Source organism: Thermobia domestica, chromosome 3, assembly GCF_964235325.1.
Source record: "Thermobia domestica chromosome 3, izTheDome1.hap1.1, whole genome shotgun sequence".
NCBI classification, from domain to species: Eukaryota; Metazoa; Arthropoda; class Insecta; order Zygentoma; family Lepismatidae; genus Thermobia; species Thermobia domestica.
This window is the reverse complement of record NC_137456.1, coordinates 141,578,830-141,600,194: the sequence shown is the minus strand read 5'-3', so window position 1 is coordinate 141,600,194 and position 21,365 is coordinate 141,578,830. Positions and strand designations below refer to the sequence as shown.

General features: G+C 36.1%; 1 protein-coding gene across 1 annotated transcript in view; it reads left to right on the top strand.

The window, feature by feature from the left end:
• rdgC (retinal degeneration C) overlaps nucleotides 1-21,365 on the top strand; it is an 857,557-nt gene that overhangs the window by 569,492 nt on the left and 266,700 nt on the right. The window contains exon 8 of the mRNA XM_081751765.1: nucleotides 880-1,029. Within this exon, the coding sequence (XP_081607891.1) occupies nucleotides 880-1,029 (150 nt within the window). The remainder of the gene's footprint in view (nucleotides 1-879; nucleotides 1,030-21,365) is intronic.

Sequence of the window (21,365 nt, the reverse complement as noted above, 5' to 3'; positions counted from 1 at the left end):
GGAAAAAACTACGGGTATATCTTGAGCTTCTCAGAAATCTTCATATATTAAGCTCCTAAAAGGAGATGCTACATTCTATCTTATAAAGTGATAAGAACTTTGCGGGATTGCCCATTTTTGACCCTAGCAATGATGTATAATTACTTGGCTTCTTTTCTCTGAACTCAGGGAAAAAGGTCATCTGAGCAGTATCAATCTTTCGTTAATGTACTTAATACATGAGGTACTTAATAGCTCATTCGAAATTCCATAACATTAATTTCTTAATGGCATAAAAAGAATAATAAAGAGTAAGATTTTATAGTAAATACAAGCACTTTGTGAACCATCAAAATATTGAATCAAGAGGCACTATGCGTATTGTTATTTTAGGGCACGGCGGCAAGATGTCCATTTTCATTTCATATTTGGTTACCTATTGTTTGAGGGTTTTTTTTTTTTTTTTTTTTTTTTGCGTCGGTTGTGATATTTGTTTCAAGGTCCTCAATAGTTCGAAGTCTGTTCTTATGCTCTCTCCGAAGCTTTCCTAAAAGTAATCTGTTCATCGAAAGTCAAATGACCTACAGTGAACAAATCTCAAGATAATGTGCTGCATATTCCATTAATGTGACATCATTTTACGGGGAAATGCATTTCCTAAGTAAACAGTCCTAATAATGTTTGACATTTGCTGTTTTATTTTAAATCCAATATGAAATTCCAAATAATTCCCCGAAAAACCTAAAATCGATCCTGGTCAGAAAATGTTCAGAAATAAACAAATACAGTTTAGAAAAGATTGTATCTTAAAATAGTAATAAAATGAAAGATATTCTTATAAACTTGTCTACTCCTATGAAACTTTTAGTATACACTTCTCCTTTTCTTTCTTTTTACTAGGACTATTCGGATGAAATACTGGAACTGATAGAGAACCTATTTCGGTGGATACCTTTAGGTGCTATAATTGATAACAAAACGTTTGTGGTACATGGAGGGATTTCTGATTCTACAGATCTTTTCCTGTTGAAATCATTGGAAAGAAAGAAGGTAAGTGGGATTTTTGCTGTTAATGTTGCTTACTTTTGTGATTTATTTTGAGTAATGGTTTTTGCTGTTCTCAATTGTAGATAATTTCTTTATCAACAGGGAAATGAATAAGATGGAACTATATATGATCGTAGGAGAGAGAACAAAATCTAATAAGATATTTTACAGATTCAATACATGTGAGTAAACACATCTTTGGTTTCATGTAATTTCATTTTAAACTTTGTTTAAATCTACTGTATAAGTTTCCTTGTATTAAATAATAGGTCTTTAAAACTTAAAACAACTGTAAGAAATAGGAAAGCAATTCAAAATGGTATGAAGAAATCTGAGTCAACTAGGGACGTTTGTAGGGGAAAATTGAACTAATAATTTTTGGAACATACAAAACATTAGTAATAGCATTACTATAAGATCAGTTTTGAACTCAATGTATTTCCTTTCAGATTAAACCTGGTAAACCTGGTTCGCAAGTTTGCCAATAATGGATTATTTTAGAAATATAATATATATGAGATGTTCTATAAAATTCGTACTATCATTAAGAATTAAGGAAGTCATGTGTACGAATTTTGGTGGTATATTTAGTTTCAATGTAATCACAGCCAAAGTTGACACACATTTCCTAGTGGTAGATTATACTTGAGATACTCTTATTGAGATACTCTTGAGATACTTGAATCTCGCCAATCGGGAGTCGCATCCGAATCTGACAATATGAAGTGATAACGCTAAACATATATATATATATATATATATATATATATATATATATATATATATATATATATATATATATATATATATATATATATATATATATCTGCTTTTGATATTAATATGAACCACTTCTGATGTTAGTATGATTATTTCTAGAAATAAGAAAGTAGTGTAATTTTACTTTTATAGATGTTATATATAGAACCGAAAATATTCCTATTGAAGCTTTACTAAAAGAATTAAACGCTAACATGTTTATATAGTTTCCAAATTGAGACATAACGTTTACCTAAACCTGTTTTCATGCTCCAAGAAATACCGGTTAAGAGTGGATAATATGCTTTGTATTTTGGTTTGAGATCTTACGCGTAGTGTGTATAAGAAGCCGTAACCTACTGGATAAACTAACCAAGGCTACGAAGTGCTTTAATGAGTTTACCTTCCACAATTTTCTCTCTCTCTCCACACATACGTTCGCTCTTCTCATTTCGTTTGAGAACTTCCGCCTACCTCTACACAGTGTTTACCTAAGTCCTTTCTGAATACGACAATAATTTGCTCTGAACATACACATTATTTTAAATGGATCTTCAGTACAATGTGCATACCACCTTAACAGATGTTTTCATTAGTACGCAATAGACGGTTGTATAATCAAGGTGCAAAGCTACCTAATTAAACTCTCTTCGTAATAAAAGATAACAATATCACAATGCACTCAGCTGTAAGCTTGATTCATACATATTTTTTTATTATGTCCTTTCTACGTTATTTTCTTTTCTCGCGATAAATCAAATAATGTAATATTAGAATCGTTAGTAACACAAAAAGAAGCAATAAAAATGGGACAATCTATTCTATTAATTCCACTAGGTCGATCACTAGGTGTTCTTGGTGCTATGCTAAACGCTGCTTGTATAGTGTGGCGTTGCCAGATAGTGCCGAGTATTTACTTATGTCAGATAATAAAGGAAGTTATCATGGAATTCTGCTTGGATACTTACTGGAAAAAATTAACTTTCGATCCTTACCGGAATTCACAACTAAGTTTCGCTTCTGGAACTGGAATGCTACAATCCAGGAATTTCCTTATTGTGACTACCACAGTAAACGTACAAATTTGGCAACAACGCATTATGGCGTTCTGAGCAAATTTCTTCTCAAAATTTTATTTCCTTAAATGTAAATTAATATTTAAATAAAATATGAAACGTAACACGAGAAACGGTCAAACAAAGTGTCTATTTCGTAATAAGATTGTTACTTCAGCATACTTTACATATACAAACAGTGGCGTATTTACGATTTTGTTTCGGGAGGGGCTTTGCTAACTTTCGGGGGGGGGGTTGCCTGGAAATGTGAAAATTCTGCAAGATATTTAATTTACTTTACTATACTAAGTAAGATTTCGGGGGGGGGCTTAAGCCCGGAAGCCACCCCCCTAAATACGCCACTGTATACAAATAAACATTTCATAAAAAATGAGCACTTCTAGTAAGATCTAACAGTAAGTGCCATCTTGTGTGCTCATTGTAAAACGAATCAAATATTTTCTGTCATTTGTTACATTTTTCGATATCAGGAGACACAATCAAATGAGTCAGTGTCTTGTGCTGTAGCTGACACATTACTCTATCTTATAGTACAATATTTATAGTATGTAACGTTTCATTGCGCAGTAGTAAAGGAAATGAGCTAAAATAAGGAGTGCGATTTAAGTAAAGAGAACTTTGAATGTTTGTAATAACTTTCTTATTTCTTGAGAAATCACAACACATTTTAATATAATAAACAAATGATATCTGAAGAAAGAAATAGTTTACTATTTGCTGCTGTAGACACCCTTGCGGCCGATTTCTCGAAGTTTGAACCGGAACTTCCGAAAATGGGCTTGTCCACTACATTTTGCCACTTCTTTTGATATTTTGACCAATTTTATTTGCATATTTTTCACATCCTTGATGAAAGTATGCTTTTTTAGTCATTTCACATTTAACTAGAGCCCAGAAATGCTCAATGGGTCTAGCCAGAGGAACTTTTGGCGCGTTCTTGTTTTTGCTTCCAAATTCCTTGCCAGCGTCAGTAAGCGCGTTGCGCACTTTTTTCATATAATGTAAGGATGGCATATCGGGACAAAACACAATGTTATGTCCGGTGAATTCTTTTCGTATCCATGGAATGAAAACCTTTTCAATGTACTCTAAATAGCGGTCACCGTTGATTGTCCCACTTCGAACTACAGCACGCGAAACTTTGGCCTTTGCCGCGATCGCTTGCTAGTTCAAAAACTTTTTCGCATACCTGTTTTTAGGTTTTACGAACTTACTAGGATAAACCTGATGTTTATCAATGTGTACATACTTGGAAACAGGCGCAAACGCTAAGTTATGGTAACAGTAAGTTTCATCATCCTCGATCACAATCTTGTTCACGTCCTTCTTGTCGGAGAGTTTGCGGCAGTTGGTCTTAGCGCGCTTCTTCTGTTCGTCTGTGTAAAATGGTATACTTTTTCATGTTTCAACCTTGGATCTTTGTTCTCTCTTGATTTTCCTTACACTGAATTCAGAAATTTGATTCTTTTGTCCTAAAAGACGGTTTGACAAGTTTGGGTTCTTCAAGAGTTCTTGTCTAATCGCACTTTTCATATTTTGTGCACATTTTGAAATTGGGTGACCAGATTTCTTCTTTCTTGATGTTTCACCAGTCTTCACATAATGTTACAACTTCCTATGCACTGTACTATAAGGATATTCATACTTAAAATGGTTTAAAGCAGCCGTAAAATCAGTCGGGCATTGGTTCATATAGAATTGGATAAGCCGCTCATGGAGAGCCTTGGCTTGTTCGGCTGTCATTCGCTTCCCGTTCATATCTACGCTGTCACATTTTGTGTGCACTCGTGAGAAACTATGAAGAGGAAAGTGTGAAACTTTCATTGAGATCGAGTGAGCTGTTTTCGTTTTATGCATACTTTTTGCCAGTAACCTTAACTTAAATCGCACTCCTTATGTACTGACTTCCGGGTGGTGATCCACCTTAATATCTATGTAGCCACTAAGTAGAATCAGGTGGTCATTATCTTAGCGGCAGGAAAAGCAGTAATTCGGAAGAACAAAGAATCAATAAATCCCGTTATCTCTGACCAAAGAATGATAATGTCAAGCATCTTTCCACTCTTAGTTAAAGGAGAGACAGGGTTCTTTACAGTTATATGTTCAGAAATTAAATACATACTACACTGTTTAGTTACTAGGACGAATAACGAAGATGGAGATTTTTATCTTTAGAAGCTTCGCATCCATTTTCTTTTGCAACATATAGAGAATTATCTTTGTTCTATGGGGCCTTGTCAGGAGTCACGATTTTGTGTCACAAGGTAGATGTTATACTTCTAAACTGTGCTATGCAGAAGAATGGAAAGTCATATAAAACGATTATGTTGGTCCATCAGTCTGTTAATAAGCATCAAAGTAAAAGCGGTAAAAAAAAATACCAAGAAGTGTTTCTTTAATCAATTCAGCCCAACGAATAAGTTCCATCAAGTAGAAATCAACGTTTTTCGGGTCCAATGTAAATGACTATGAAAGAGGACTTCCATTTTCTACTCTAAGAAGTGGGACCGGGGCATTTGAATTCCCGAACAATTTCTTTGGGACATGGCTAAACCAAGACGTATAAGAACCTTACCATACAACAGAAACGATAATATATATATATATATATAGCGTGAAACGGTTCATTAACGTCCTACGATTATGACCTACAGGCTAAGGGAGACGATGATTTACGCAAGTGAATAATAAAGGAAGAATTGGTGGAATGAGAATGTAGAGTATCCCGAGCAGACCTACTGACACAATATTGTCCTCCACAAACTTACATAAGCGGGGATCGTGCAGGGACTCCATGCATTAGAGGTAAGCGCTTAACACTGAGCCCCCTGCCTCCTAATTTAGCATCACAAATATAGATTTTATGTCAACTTATCTCTGTCTACCAAAACCGGAAGTGGTACAAATTTATTACTACTTCCGGCTTCAGTATTGATCTCCGTAGAACAGAAACGGTAAGAAATAGGGAGAAATGCTTTTATGATATGAATTCAGAGTGCCAAGAATAAGCTTCATGTCGATTTTTACCTTTCTATTCAAACCTAACCGTGGAGAATATATACAATTTCCGGTCTCAACACATGATCGTCATAGTAAAGAAGCGGGGGTAATAGCGAGAATAAGATTTCATGTGGATTCAGTATCCCCAAGAAAATCCCAATATCCTACCTTATTCCTCTATTGCAAGCGGAAGTGGTAAGTATTTTCCATAGAACGAGAACCGTAACAGAAATTCCTTGTTGAATATAAATTCATGATCCCAAGACTAAATTTCATCTCAAATCTTATTCTTCTAGTGAAACTACAAATTGTGGAAGCTAATATAATTTCCGATTACAATATTCATTCCTATAGAGTAATAGTTGTAATAGATAGCGAGAAATAGTTTCGATTATGGAGTCAGCGTCCAAAGAACAAGTTTGAACTCTTTATCTTATCCTCTTTTGCAATTGAAAATTATAGTTCTATTACGTCCGGCCTCACTATTCAATTCGCATAGTTTGGAAGTCTACCGTAGTTTTGCAATTTACAACGAAGCTCACTTGTTAATGTTATTTACATAGGTCCGTGCTTTACTCCATACGATAACTTTTGAACGAAAGCAAATTTTTGAATTCTTGTTTCTTGCAGTAGATAGCTAGGGCGATTATTTCGGCTAAATTCGTTCAAGAGTAATTCCGTTAATATCGTTATGGATAACGGTGATTTTAACGATGGCCACTACTCCACACAATAACTTCCTGGACGGAAAGAGATTTCTGAATTCTTCTTTTTTGCCATAGATAACTAGAGCGATTATTTTGGCCATTTTTGTTAATAAAATAAATCCCCTAATATCTTTATGGATAAAGATCACTTTAACGGTGACCGTTACTTCACAAAATAACTTTTGAAAGAAAAGAGATTTCTGAATTCTTCTTTTTGCCATACGTAGCTAGAGCAATTGTTTCGGAGAAGTTCGTTTCTGGAATAAATCCTTTAATGTATTTATTGACAAGGGTGACTTTAACGATAGCCATTGCTCCACACAATAACTTCTTGAACGAAAAGAGATTTCTGAATTATTCTTCTTTGCGATTGATAACTAAAGCGATTATTTTGGTCAAGTTTGCTAATAAAATAAATCCTCCTAGTATCTTTATGGATGACGGTGGCTTCAACGGTGGCCAATACTCGACAAAATAACTCTTGAACAAATGTTAATTTTTGAATTCTCTTTCTCCCAGCAAGTAAGAAGAGCGATTATTACGGCCAATTTTTTCAACAATCAGTCTGTTAATGTATTCACGAATAACAGCGAAACAAAGATGTATAATTCTAGAATGCTAAAGTTACATATCGCACCGTTAGATTGTAACGAATATTCTTCAGTTATTGGCATCTACCAGACGAAGTATAAACTTCTAGAAATAGATATATGTTTTGGGGGATCCCCTTTACAGTTTATAGTACAGTTTATTTGGATACGAAAAGTTACTTCATCCTCATTGTTTTTGACAGTTCTTTGTTGCAATTTTCTAAAAGAGCTTTTGATTTCCTAAAATGTGTGGGTCTTAGAAGTTTGCGCTTTCTCCATACCCAGCAGTACAAGGTGTTACAAAAATTTTTCTACGATATTTTGGGATCAAAATAAGAAAGAAAAGTCCATATGGACCTGTGGTGGGAAGTGCATAGTTTCGTAGCTATAAGGCGCTGAAAACGTGAAAAAAATGAACTTTAAAGCTCTCTAGTTCCATTATAATAGGATCGATTGTAGTCGGATCAAGACATCTCTGAGGAACTAGTATGTGAATTATCCAAATATCAATCTTTCAGAACCACCAGCTCTTGCACTATCATTTTTAAAGAGGTTGTTTGGGAGTATAGTCGATTCCTTCTATGCATGTCCAGTTTGTATATAAAGAATGCTACCTTCTACATGTTTTTGCTAGTGCCATGAATAAGTCACCGTCCGCGGGAACTTGTGGAAAACACCTCCGATAACTAAATGGCCAACTAGAATCCTCCTTTCCAGAATTTGACAGCCGCTCGTCAAGTCCACGTAGACTATTTAGTTGCCACAGTTCCAAACGCTGTCCTTTCAGTCAGTAATTAGAAGATTGCTATTCAACATATACAGGGTGTTAATGAACTATAGCGACAAACTGTAAGAGGTGATTCCTCACATCAAAATAAGAGAAAAAGTTCATATGGACCTATGGCGAAAAGTGCATAGTTTCAAAGCTAGGGCTGTCCAAAGTCGCGAAAACGCTAAATTTCAATTGGCCCTATTTCGAATTCCAGAAACTATGGATGGTGGTTCTTATTAGCGTAAAGGAAGCCACGCATACACAATCCAAAAATGCATATTTCATCAATTGTCAATAGGTGTAGAGGGTATCTCTACAGGGTGTAATTGTCAGATATGTTTTCAATAGAGTTTTCAGGTATACCCTGATTTCAAGAAGGGTCCAACGTAGGCAAGAGATAAACCTTAACAACAATGGACATCCAATGCTTCGGAGGAAAGACGAAAGTATTAGGAACCGCCAGCTCCATGTTTATTTGTGTTCGTAATAACGTGTGGTGATATGTATTTCGTGACGGTATATTTCACGATTTCTTCACTTATAAGCGTGAAAGAAAACATCGCACCATGCGTTTTCCCGAGTACTAGAGACCGTGCTGCTGACGATCCTTAACACTTCCGACATCATGCCAAAGGATTTCGTGTTCACTGCTATCAAGGCTTATCATTTGCTTATTTTGGACCAATCAAAAAGTAAGAGGATATCTCAAAATTCGGTTGATGGCATGTCTGGGAATTTCACTCTGCAGGGAATAATCTGTACAACTATTGAACATGCATTTTTGGATTGCGTATGCGTGACTTCCTTTATGCTAATAAGGACTACCATCCACAGATTCTGGAATTCGAAATAGGGACTCTTGAAATTTGACTTTTTCGTGATTTTGGACAGCCCTAGCTCTGTAACTATGCACTTTTAGCCATAGCTCCATATGAAGTTTTTCTCTTATTTTGATGTGAGAAATCATCTCTTACAACTTGTTGGTATAGTTCATTAATACCCTGTATATATTATACTCGATTGTAGCAAAATGTTTCATGATGTGGAGACCTGACATCTGTTTCACATTAGCGATAGTATTGGGAGAGAGTATGAGAGACAGAAATACAGTGGGTTCTGCGACATTGCAACCCCGTAAATGCAGTCAAAAGAGCGATGGTGGGAGAAAGAGATACAACAATCCAGCAGAAGTTCAAAGAATTTACCGAACTGCCCATGTATAGAAGAAATCAACTATACTTGATCACTCTCCACCTACCTCTTTAAAAATTGATGCACAATTACTGAAGTATTCGTAAACATGGATATTTGGATAGTTCACATACCAGTTTTTCAGTGATGGCTTGATCCAACTACGACAGGTCCCAAAGTAGTGGAGCTCTGGAGTTTTAAAGTTCACTTATTTCACGTTTTTGTCACCCTATAACTCCCAAACTATCCACTTTTGATCACAGGTCCATATGAACTTTTTTTTTCTTATTTTGATGTAAGCAATCTGTTTCCAAATTTAGTGATACATTTATGTAACACCCTGTATAGGATTTCCGAGATTTGGTTGAATAAGTAGATGGACCTAACTTCTGCAGAGCTCTTCAATCTAAGCAACTACTTAGTACTTGTTCTTTTGCGAACAACTGTTGGACGTTAATCTATTTTTTTTTTTTTTTAAAGAAATTAATTTCGCTTTCTACTTTCGAGCGATGCAAGGAGAGAACAGAGTATAGTCCTCATGAAAATAAATCAAATGTGGGATTTCAAACAATTTACACGTTTCATGACCCACTCAAGCTGGAAAGATGATTTCTTTTAAAAATCTTTCTGGTCTTTCGTTCCTACCCTCCTCAGACCTGACCGTGATTTGTGGTCGCTCAAGCAACCATGTGTGTTCCAGCCGTTGCCACCTTAGAGACAATTTTTGTAGTAATTGGGAACGCTTGGTCGCTACAGAAACCTCCCTCCGTAGAACCAACTTACAAGTAGTTTGAAATGTGAGCACTACACGGGAGGATCGTCACATCATGGCAGCGTCTTCTGAGAATACTCGTGTTGGAGCAGCAATGGAAACTATTTATATATTACGTATGTTTGTTGATGAAGTTGACAGGTTTTCATGCATTAATTTTCATTTTAATGTCAGATTGTACAAAGCACGTAATAACTAGCAACTGGAACGTTTTTTCGATATAGCTATAGTCTCGAAAATTTGTGTGGTCGCTAGAACGACCAGAGGTCTCAAAGAAATAATTTCTTATTTTCTTGAAAAACACTGAAGTGGAATTAAATGTCTGTTTACTAAAAGCAAACTATGGAAGTAATAGATTTAATTGTCTTGTGAATAAGCTGAGCCAGGTATGTAAGCTGAGAAGGGGTCTTTAGCGTCCAGATCTCCCCCTGAATTAAGACTTTTTGTGAAATTAGTATAAGTTTTTTCAAAATTCGAACAGTTTACGTAAACTTCGCACCCGGACACACCTCGGAGCCCTCCCTATCCAAATTCTGCTTCTGCGTAAGTGCCTGTGCTGAACTGAAATAATGGGCTGAACAGACAGTATTTGTCTAAGCCTGTCATGTGTGGGGGATGACCTCTCTTGAAGATTACTCTTCCAGGGATATCCGCGCCCTTTGTTGGTAGTTTTAAGAAAAAAAAATGACCGTGCCGCTGTAGATAAGGTTTTTCAGGGTTTTTCCTCAGTCACACCAGGCAATTGCCGGGATTTCAGACTGTACAAAATTTAAAGAACTAAAAGTAATTTGTTATAGTAATAATGTAATAAATCCATAGTAGAACTGTTTGTAATAAGCTGATAAGATGCAGGGGTGAAGAGCTGAAATATCATTGAGATATTTTTTTTTTAAAGGAAAAATAAGAAGTAAAACAGTTACATTGAAATATTAAGCTTCTATATCTTTAGTACTGAAACCAAATGGTCGCTAGAGCGAGCTGTCCACTACTGGTCAGTGATGACTATGGTTGACCAAAATTGAACAAAATCACTTCATATGCATGTACTGCAACAGGCATCTTCAAACGAAACCCAAATATAACAATTCGTTTCTTCTCGGTTCTGAAGAGGCTATATTAATCTGGACACAGTAACCTCCAACATATCCACAAGTTTACATTTAAGGCTTTTATAAGATTCTCCAGAGGAATTCTAGCCTCAAAAGTAAGGGTAGTATACTGAAGGGTGAAAATAAAAGAAATGCTACTTTTTCGAAATCAGTTATAAAGATTTTGTTTATGTTTTGTACATCAATGTTTCGTTAGCAACTCAATATTGTGCTATAAGTCATTTCTCTGGGAAAAATCCAGAAGTCGTACCTTACTTTTAGGGCTGAATTTTTCTCCGACGATTGTCTCACAAACGACAGGCTATATTCTTCATATTTCATAAATAAATGTTTCATTGATATTGCATACATGATTTGTCTTGAAACATTCCACAAGGCATAATTTACTGCTGCAGATGATTTTTTCCTCAGACAATTTTTCTCAAAACGTCTTAGTCGATTTTCTTCATATTTCATAGATAAATATTCCATTATTAACGTACAATGCAATACTAAATATGTTTTTAACCCTTTAATTGGCAAGTATTGATACATTGCCATTAAAATATTTAGTTTGCTTTTATGGTTGAACCATGTCTTCCTGATCATAACTTCGTAATTATTAAATTATTTTTGTACTTTGGTTACAAAATATAGGATGTTTATTTCAAAGCAACATTGCATAAAATAGGTCTTATATGTGGCTAGTGAGCGGCATTGCCCTATTATAGTAAAATATCGTAAGAATACTCTCAACAGTTACAAACAATTACCAACAGTTTAGTTGAAATATTTTGCTACAGAGCAAGAAACCACAAATAAAAAATTTAAAAAACGGACTTTTGCAGGACGTAGGAGATAAAGCTTCTGCAATACTAAATTTGACTGTCCCCTGTTGACGAAGATTAGAAATATCTGAACAAGCGACCCGCAAATCATGTATATCAATGTTGTATGAAAGCAATAATGCCAATTAAATGCTCAATGAAGTTATAATTCGTGGGGATAACGCAATAGAATGCGATGTTCCTTGAGAGCAACAATACTAAATAAAGGGTTAATATCCAGAAGGAATAGTTTACTTTTATGGACAAATTTCCGTCCCAAAAAAGCCTTATAATTTCGTTCGTACTTCGCAAATAAGTGTTCCAGTGATAACTGCACCGTAACATGATTTAGTTTAAGAAATTGGAGCTAGAAAATTTAGTGTGGTGGTCCATAACTTTTGTTTTGTTCACGAATTAATCTTATGTCTTAGTGTTGTGCTTATATCTTTCCTCCAATGCAAAATTATATATGCTTAATACGTGCAATTATGTAGTTTCTTTCTGAATTACTTAGTTAATATATTTGGAAGTTGCCTTTAAAAAAACACTGGAATAAATATATTTTTCTATATAAATTCTCTTCTATTTTTTATTCACCGAAAGCGAGAGAACCACAGGATCACGATTTACATTTCCAAAGAAATCAATACTAGGTGGGAGCGAAATTAAACCTAATATTTTTCTTATCCTACGTATTAGAATCTTTTCATCTGTCTTCACAATTTTGAAAACCAATAATTGAGATTGACATAGATAATCAATAAATTTATACTAGGATTCTTATTACATAGTAGAAATATGTTACACATAGTTATTAAGTTCTTCCTCTGGTAAAATATGCGAAGATTAACTTTCCAGATTAATAAACGAAGATTAGTGCGTTGCCATCGACAATATGCTCTCGTCCTTGAAGGAAATTAAACTTTCTGTTCTTATTTTGCTCAATTTTGTAATAGTGAGCATAAGTTGAGTTGACTTTGAGTTTAACGTCTCTTTCAGCAGCGAGGCTATATGAGATGGGACCTACTGACTAACGTGGAATCCGAACCTCATGAGCTCCCGCCGGGAATTGAACCCGGCTCCTCCATGTCAAAGGCACGTACGCCAACCGCTTAGCCACTTCAATGAAAAAACTCTTTGCTTATTGGTCAATGTAAATTCGTGACCATTCAACCAACCAATTACGACACAGATTACTTTATTGTCACGACCAAAACGTCCTCTAAGTTATTCTCTACAAGGGAAGAATTCTGGCAAACGATATGCGAAACCTGGGAAGTCCTCAATTAAAGCATCTGTTTTAATTTACGGAAAATATCACATTTACGTGGCATCATGGAAAGACATAATAAAGGCTTCTGCGTCATTGTTGATTGTAGGTAGTTTTTTAACAGATTGGATAAATTTGTTTCTGTTGGAAAAGTTTCAGGTTGGATAAATTTCTTTCCGTTGTAGCAACACTGCCAAGTACGCGTAATAGGCAAGATTATTAGAGCAATATTACCTTTGGAAATAGCTCAATGAGTGAGTTTTTACAAGTATATGTCAATACTCGCAATAGTTAAGTTTCGTTTCCAGAATAGTGAAATGAAGAATAAGTAATAGCTCTTCATATAACTGATGGTCATCCACATCACCAGTGGCGTATTTACGATTTTGTTTCGGGGAGGGCTTTGTTAACTTTCGGGAGGGGCTTAGCCTGAAAATGTGCAAATTCTGCAAGATATTTCATATACTTTAATATACTAAGTAAGATTTCGGGGGGGGGGCTTAAGCCCGGAAGCCACTCCCCTAAATACGCCACTGCACATCACTGTAATACTTTTGTATTAAGGATACCTGGAAGTTCTCGGAACACTTCTACAAATATTTTCTTTGTCTGTTGTTGCGCGAATATCATAGAAAAACTCGAATACATCGCTATGCTGCTTCAGTGGTTGAAATCTTTTATCTAGGGGAAAAAGTACTCGCATCTAATATGCACAAAAATAAGTTATGTCTAAACGCTTAATATGGATCCTAAGATATTTTGTTTTTAGATTCATATGAAAATTGTAGTTTGACTCTTCTAATTCGGAGCTTTGATTCTCAATAAAATCTCGATTCAATGTCGAGAACCTCCTCAATTACTACGACATGAACCACAATATTTTGGAAACCTTCATCGCTTCACACGATTTTAAGATAGTGCTTGACTTTCTCAAGTAGACCGACTGTCTGCTGAGTATCTTCTAATTTTGCTAAAAAGTATACTCTGTTCTGATTCCTGGAAGCTGCATTAACAGAGAAAAGAACTTCATCCCATTCTTCGAAAAGAGCATCGTATATTTTATCTAACTAGTAACGAAATCGTTTGACGTATGTCATACGATTCTCTCAACATGTATCACTTAGAGGCTATAACGTGAAATTGGATATGAATTTCTATGGAAGAGACCAACGGTATATGGAACTTGAGTAATAAATATACACTTCTTGTAATATAGAAAGAAAAACTAGACGGCTTCAATGGAGATCATAGCACAATTATTAAAAATCGAATTCAATGAATGTGCGCCACATAGAACGAAGATTGCTTGGCAAATCACATTTAATGTCCTTTCTGAACACCCAAATGCTTTCTATTCACATTAGCATCATTTTCATATCCTTGGCGACGGATATTTGAGATATAAGTTTTTTTATTATTCTATCTTTTCTTTTTCAAAATACCGGTAATTAGTTCCTCTCCTTAAGAATCTATGCACAAAAATTCCACGAAATGTTCATCAATGGATGGTTCCTTACCTTATTCTACACTTAGGAAACGAACCGTTTTCAAAATTTAGAAAATATTCACAGAATGGGGGAAAATATATATGTATGTTTGTGTGATATATGACTACCCAATTTTTCACGACACGCTTCGCCACTGTTTACGAGTATGATATAGGGAGTACTTTTTAACTGAGCATGTGAAGCAATGCTCGAAATCATCTTCCACAGTTTAAAGCAGAGCAAATTAACGGAAGCACCTGAATCACATACAGCGAAAAATTATTAAATTATTATTTTTACTCCTTTCTACGGTGTCATTTGGTGTAATAATTTTATTACAATTTTAATGGGTTTCTTTGTCGTCATCTGACGAAGTTTCGCCATCCCAGTTTATATTTCCCCCAATTTTTACATAATGTTAGTGTACTCAATACTAGTTGTCACACTATTTCCATTTTTAACATTAGTTTTTCTCTGGTAAGCAAATTTAGTTTGGATGCGGAAATCGCATTTGTGACGTAGAATCTATTAGAGAAAATTTTACAATATATGGTCTTATTTTGCTTGCTGAAATTTTGATAGATCGGAGGACTAACAAATATCTGATCATTAGAAGCGTACATTCTAACATTACCGTAACAATTCATTGCATGATCATTGCTATAGAATGTTTGCTTATTCTGATTAACAGTAGACTTATTAAATTTAAACTAGCGGAACCTGCGCTCTCTATACAGCGCATCATTCACATATGAGCATGAGTCTTTTTGTCATTCCTCACAAGATCTGTACATGTCTCTCTACAGACACAAGTGAAAGACGTCTTGATAAATATCTGCAAGGGGTATCATAAAGGGGAGATTTTTTTAGATTGTTTTTCAATATCTCGCACAATTTGTAAGATTGAGCCTTCTTCCGGTTAGAGTTTATAATTCATGTATGATCAGTGTTTTCTTTCTTCTTAGATACATTACATACACAATTAATTATAATGCCAGTGATATATGGTGTTCATTGGGCAAAACACTCCAAACAATAAAAAATCATCTTAGCCTAGAAAACGGTTATCCTTCGTTTCTCATTATCATTTGGTCACGAAACAAACGCCGGAGAGATATACAACCCCTGTATACAACTATCTTGTGTTGGAACGTATAACTCATAGGATATGTTTTTTTTTTAATTTCAACACTTCCAGTATAACCCTAAAATGTAATAAAGAAATAACAGCCACGTTTTTAACTATTCAATTAGAACTCGACTACTCAGAATTTGGAATCAACCAGCGAAAACAGCACGTTTCTAGCACTCGTGGTTTTCGAGATCTCATTGTCGAAAGGATTGGAGACAAACATATGAACTTTTCTTTGGGAACAAACATAGCAACCTAGCATTTCAATATATAGATGAAATATTCTAACTATATATAAAACTACATAATCTCACTCACTGACATAAAATAACGGGTACTTCCGGTTGACGTGGAAAGTTGAAATTGGGCATGATTCCATTTTTGGACCTATAACATCATATTTTAGGTACTTGGAATTGGAATGAACACTTTAAATTCGATATTCTTATACATTTTCCGTTGGATTATTTAACAAAATCACTAAAAAATAAGAATTTCAAACTTCGAGTGATTTTATGGGAAACTGAAAAATCTTTACTATATTATTTATATGGTACATCTACACCACAAAATTATTGGGCACTTCATGTAGTGCAACAATGATTTAATTTGGCATGGTTGTAGCTTTTCGGGAGTAACCCACAGGAAAATTGTCAAAAGTGAATAGTTTTAATTTTAAGGAGTCTAAAGGGGGTGAAGAAATTCTCATGTTATTTAAATGGTCGTTTTCTTGGGATACAAAATCTTATCTTTTAGGTAGTCGAAATAGGAAATGAAACTTGAAATTCAGTAAAATAGTGGGTTTAACAGGTGAGAGACCGTAGGCCAAGCAAACACGGGAGGTCCGGGTGCAAAGCCCCCAGCTGGCCAAATTTCGGAAATATTAAGAGCAAATGAACAAACTGCACTGTTGATGGCAAGATTGATACATAAAAGATACGAGGTCGTAGGCCGAGCAAACGCTTAGGTCTGGGAGCAAACTGCCATCTAATCAAAGGCTAGTCGTGACTTCAATTACACGAAGGACCATCTGAATGAGAATCGCAACTATAATTAATATTTCTCGTTTTACCTTTGTTTCTTTCCAACATATTTCTACCTTTAGTTTTGTTTCCGTTACTTGAGTTTGCGTTACATTGATTTAGAGAAGCATTTCCGTTTCCATTGCTTTTCTGTTTTTCTTCTTACCATTAAAATTGTCCTTTTCAAGTGACGCTCGAATTTTATATATATATAAATCTTTGGTTAAATTCTCCTCAAGCGCCAGGCCTTGGTATAGTCTCTAGTGTTTGAATGACTTAATGCAGGTGATAGTGTTAATATAATGAAAGTTGTTAATTGGAGTAGCACCACACTAAATGCTAACATCAGTTTTGACATCAGGGTTAATGCATTGAATTTATTATACCTGTAGGAAACAATGATATAAACACTTTCATCTGCTTTGGGATCGTAAGGTGTGTATTGCAATACCATAAATTTATTAGCTTGAATACTTACTTATTATCAAATTCAACGTTGAAATCATTATCGAACTCTTCGAACGTACTAAAAGAAGACCCATTGTTAAATATCAGTTATGAGCAGAACCAGTGAGTAAAAAGTTAGTAATCTCTAAAAACTGACTACAGGAAATGTCAATAATGGAAGTTTGATCTTTAAATATTTTCAAAAATGCGGTAACACTTAACTCGTTTCTATTCCCTGAAAACTTCTCAAAAATGTCTAATTCCCCCAGATTCAATGTAACTTTCTTATCAATTCTTTTCTTTTCTTTTTCTGCGAAGTACAATATGAACGACATCTTTCACTGATATTACTAACACTCTAGTCGGCATTTCTACTAGTTGAATCAGCACTTTATCAATTAACTTACATGCATTTTTACTCTCACTCTATACTTTACATTCTAAAGTATTAAAACTTCCAGAGATTTTTTAAACTATAGTCTCATTACTTTTCAATATACGATATGCGACAATATACGAAATATACGACTCGTATTTTAAGTTATTGTTATATTTAAAATTGTACTTGAAGATAATCTTTTTCACAATTGTCTTCACAGACGGTTTAACTTCATTTATTTCACTTTACAATCTATTTTCGAAATTGGCTCTCAAGGAATTTAATTCATTTGCAAATTCTTTGCTCATCGTTTCGAGACCTACATGAAATTTACTTATTTTTTTCTAAATTGCTGAAAACGTTTCCTTTAACTCTTCTCTATGACAACTTTTAACTCTTTCATCTATTATTTTCAAAATTTTCATCTACTTTTTCAAACATTTCGTCTATTGTTAATTTCCAAAAGCAATGTTTGTAAGTTCAAAGTTTTGTTGTTGGACGTATTAGAAGGATGCAACTACTAAACAATAGCAGAATACAATAAAATGAATATATCAATTACCATTCGTGCATACTAATAAACATGACGTAAAGCACTCTTCGTATTGAAAAACATATAGGTATTGCCCCTCCTTGGAACTTTCTATCGATAATCTAATACTGCGTCCAGAATTAGTCCGTGTTCCCCAAGCCACCATGTATGACTTTCCACGGTTGAAGGCATGTGTGAGAACGATGGATACTGAACCAGGAACCTAACAATGTGTGATGATATGCAGTTCGATTACAATAGATCACTATGAAAGGCCTATATGTGAGAGTGCAAGAATGGCACTCTTAGCTAGCTTGATTGAGTGAGCGGCTGTATCTATAGCAGCTTGAACGACGATTTGCTATCCAATCATTGCATCAAGGCTAAACATTGACTGACTCTTTAAAGGTGTCCAACTAGGTTGGTCCCTCCAGCTTCATCAAGCCGGTTGTCTATGCGAAATGGAGTTATTTATACCAAGACTACCCACAAGAATCAGAAACTTTATAACATTCTCATCGTTGGGATCGGAGGATTTTATGTTCCAATGTTCTGACCTCTGTATGTTTCGATATTTCGCAGATAAGATATGCTAAGATATAAGTATTTTTTGCGTGCGTAGTCCTGCCCCCCCCCCCCACCATCACGCAATTCTTCGAAAACAATTTCAATCGTTTGTACTTCGTTTGCTCCATTTTGCTCCGCAGTAGCGCCGTTTGCTCTCTTATCGTTCCCGAGAAAATGGAACCTTAAAGTGGGGGGCCAGAACAACGTCGTTCCAGCCCCCCCACTCAACTAAAAATAATCGCTGAGGGAAACGAATGGTGACATTCGTTTATACTTCGTTTCCTCCCATTTGCTCCGCAGTTTCTGCGTTTGCTCCCCTACCGTTCCCGAAAAAATAGAAATTTAAAGTGGGGGGCCAGAAAAAGGTTGTCCCAGACCCTCGAATTACAAACAGTCACAGAGAGGAACAGATGGTCGCATTCGTTTGTACTTCGTTTGCTCCCATTTGCTCCTTACCGTTCCCGAGAAAATGGAACCTTAAAGTGAAGGGGCCAGAACAACGTCGTTCCAGACCCTCACCCAATTAAAAGTAATCGCTGTAGAGAACGGATGGCGGCATTCAATTGTACTTCGTTTGCTCCCATTTGCTCCGCAGTTTCTACGTTTGCTCCCCTACCGTTCCCGAGAAAATAGAAATTTTATGTGGGTGGCCAGAACAACATGTCCCAGTCCCCCAGTTAATAGCAGATAGGAATGGATTGTGGCATTTGCCTGTACTTCATTTGCTCCCATTTGCTCCGCAGTTCCTAAGTTTGCATCTTTACCGTTCCCAAGAAAATGGAACTTTAAACTGTGAGGAACCAGAAAAAAGGAACCCAGGAACTTCGAAGGGCCAGAAAAAAGTGATTCCAACCCCTCGAATTAAAAAAAATCACAGAGAGGAAAAGATGGTCGCATCCATTTGTATTTCCTTTGCTCTAATTTGCTCCGCAGTTTGTCCGTTTGCTCCCCTACCGTTCGCGAGAAAGTAGAATTTTAAACTGTGGGTTCCAGAACAACATGGTTTAAGTCCCCCACTCAATGGTAGAGAGGAACGAATGGTGGCATTCGCTTCTACTTCATTTGCGCCCATTTCCTCCGCAGTCTCTCAATTTGCTCCCCCGCCGTTCCCGAGAAAATGGAACATTAAAATCGTGGTCCAGAAAAACGTAGTCCCAGCACCTCGAATTGAAAATAATTTCAATGAGGAACAGATGGCGGCATTCGTTTGTTCTTGGTTTGCTTCGCAGTAGCTACGTTTACTCACTTACCATTCCCGAGGAAATGGAACTTTAAAGTGGAGACTAGAACAAAATTGTCTCAGCATCCCACTCAAATAAACATAGTAACATAGGGAAGCGGATGGTAGAATATTTTGTACTTCGTTAATTTCGATTTGCTTCGCAGTTTCTTGGGTTACTCTCCTAGCGTTCTCGAGTAAACAGAACTTACACACTTGATTTCAGCCACCCTCCCAACTTACATAATCGCAGAGGGGAGTGATGTTGGCTATATCTCGTTTGTTCATATTGGATCCACAATTGCTCTGAGTACTCGTCTACTCCGATTGATGTTAAGAAAGTGGAATTTTGAAGCGGTTGGTGTGGAAATGTGAACCCAGTCCTCAACCTCCTAAAAATCGGGAAACAGTAGGGCAGAAAGTGAAACAATTCAAGAGCAATTCGGGGCAAATCACGCAAGCAATTATTTTTTACTACAATTTTTAGGAGGTTGAGGACTGGGATTACATTTCCACACCAACCGCTTTAAAATTACTCTTTCTTAACAACAATCGGAGTAGGCGAGTACTCAGAGCAATTATGGAGCAAATATTAATAAACGAGATATAGCCAACATCCACTCCCCTCTGCGATTATATAAGTTGGGATGGTGGCTGAAATCACGTGTTTAAGTTCTGTTTACTCGAGAACGCTAGGGAAGCAACCCATACAACTGTGAAGCAAATCGAAGCTAAAGAAGTACAAAATAATGCCACCATCCGCTCTCCTATGTTATTATGTTTATTTGAGTAAGATGCTGGAACAATTTTGTTCTAGTCTCCACTTTAAAGTTCCATTTCCTCGGGAATAGTAAGTGAGTAAACGTAGCTACTGCGAAGCAAACCAAGAACAAACGAACGCCGACATCCGTTCCTCATTGAAATTATTTTCAATTCGAGGTGCTGGGACTACGCTTTCCTGCACCACCAGTTTAATGTTCCATTTTCTCGGGAACGGCAGGGGAGCAAATTGAGAAACTGCGGAGAAAATTGAAGCAAATGAAGTAGCAGCGAATGCCACCATCCATCCCTCTCTTCCATTGCGTGGGGAGCTAGGACCATGTTGTTCTGACCCCCCCAGTCTCAATTGCGGAGCAAATGGAGCAAAGGAAGTACAAACGAATGCGACCATCTGTTCCTCTCCGTGATTTTTTTTAATTCACTTTTAACTGGCCTCTCGAAGTTCCCGGGCTCCATTTTTTTGGCCTCTCACAGTTTAAAGTTCCATTTTCTTGGGAACGGTAAGGATGCAAACTTAGGAACTGCGGAGCAAATGGGAGCAAATTAAGTTCAAGCGAATGCCACAATCCGTTCCTATCTGCTATTAATTGGGGGGCTGGGACCATGTTGTTCTGCCACCACTTTAAATTTCTATTTTTTCGGGAACGGTAGGGGAGAAAACGCAGAAACTGCGGAGCAAATGAAAGCAAACCAAGTACAAACGAATGTCCCATCCGTTCCCC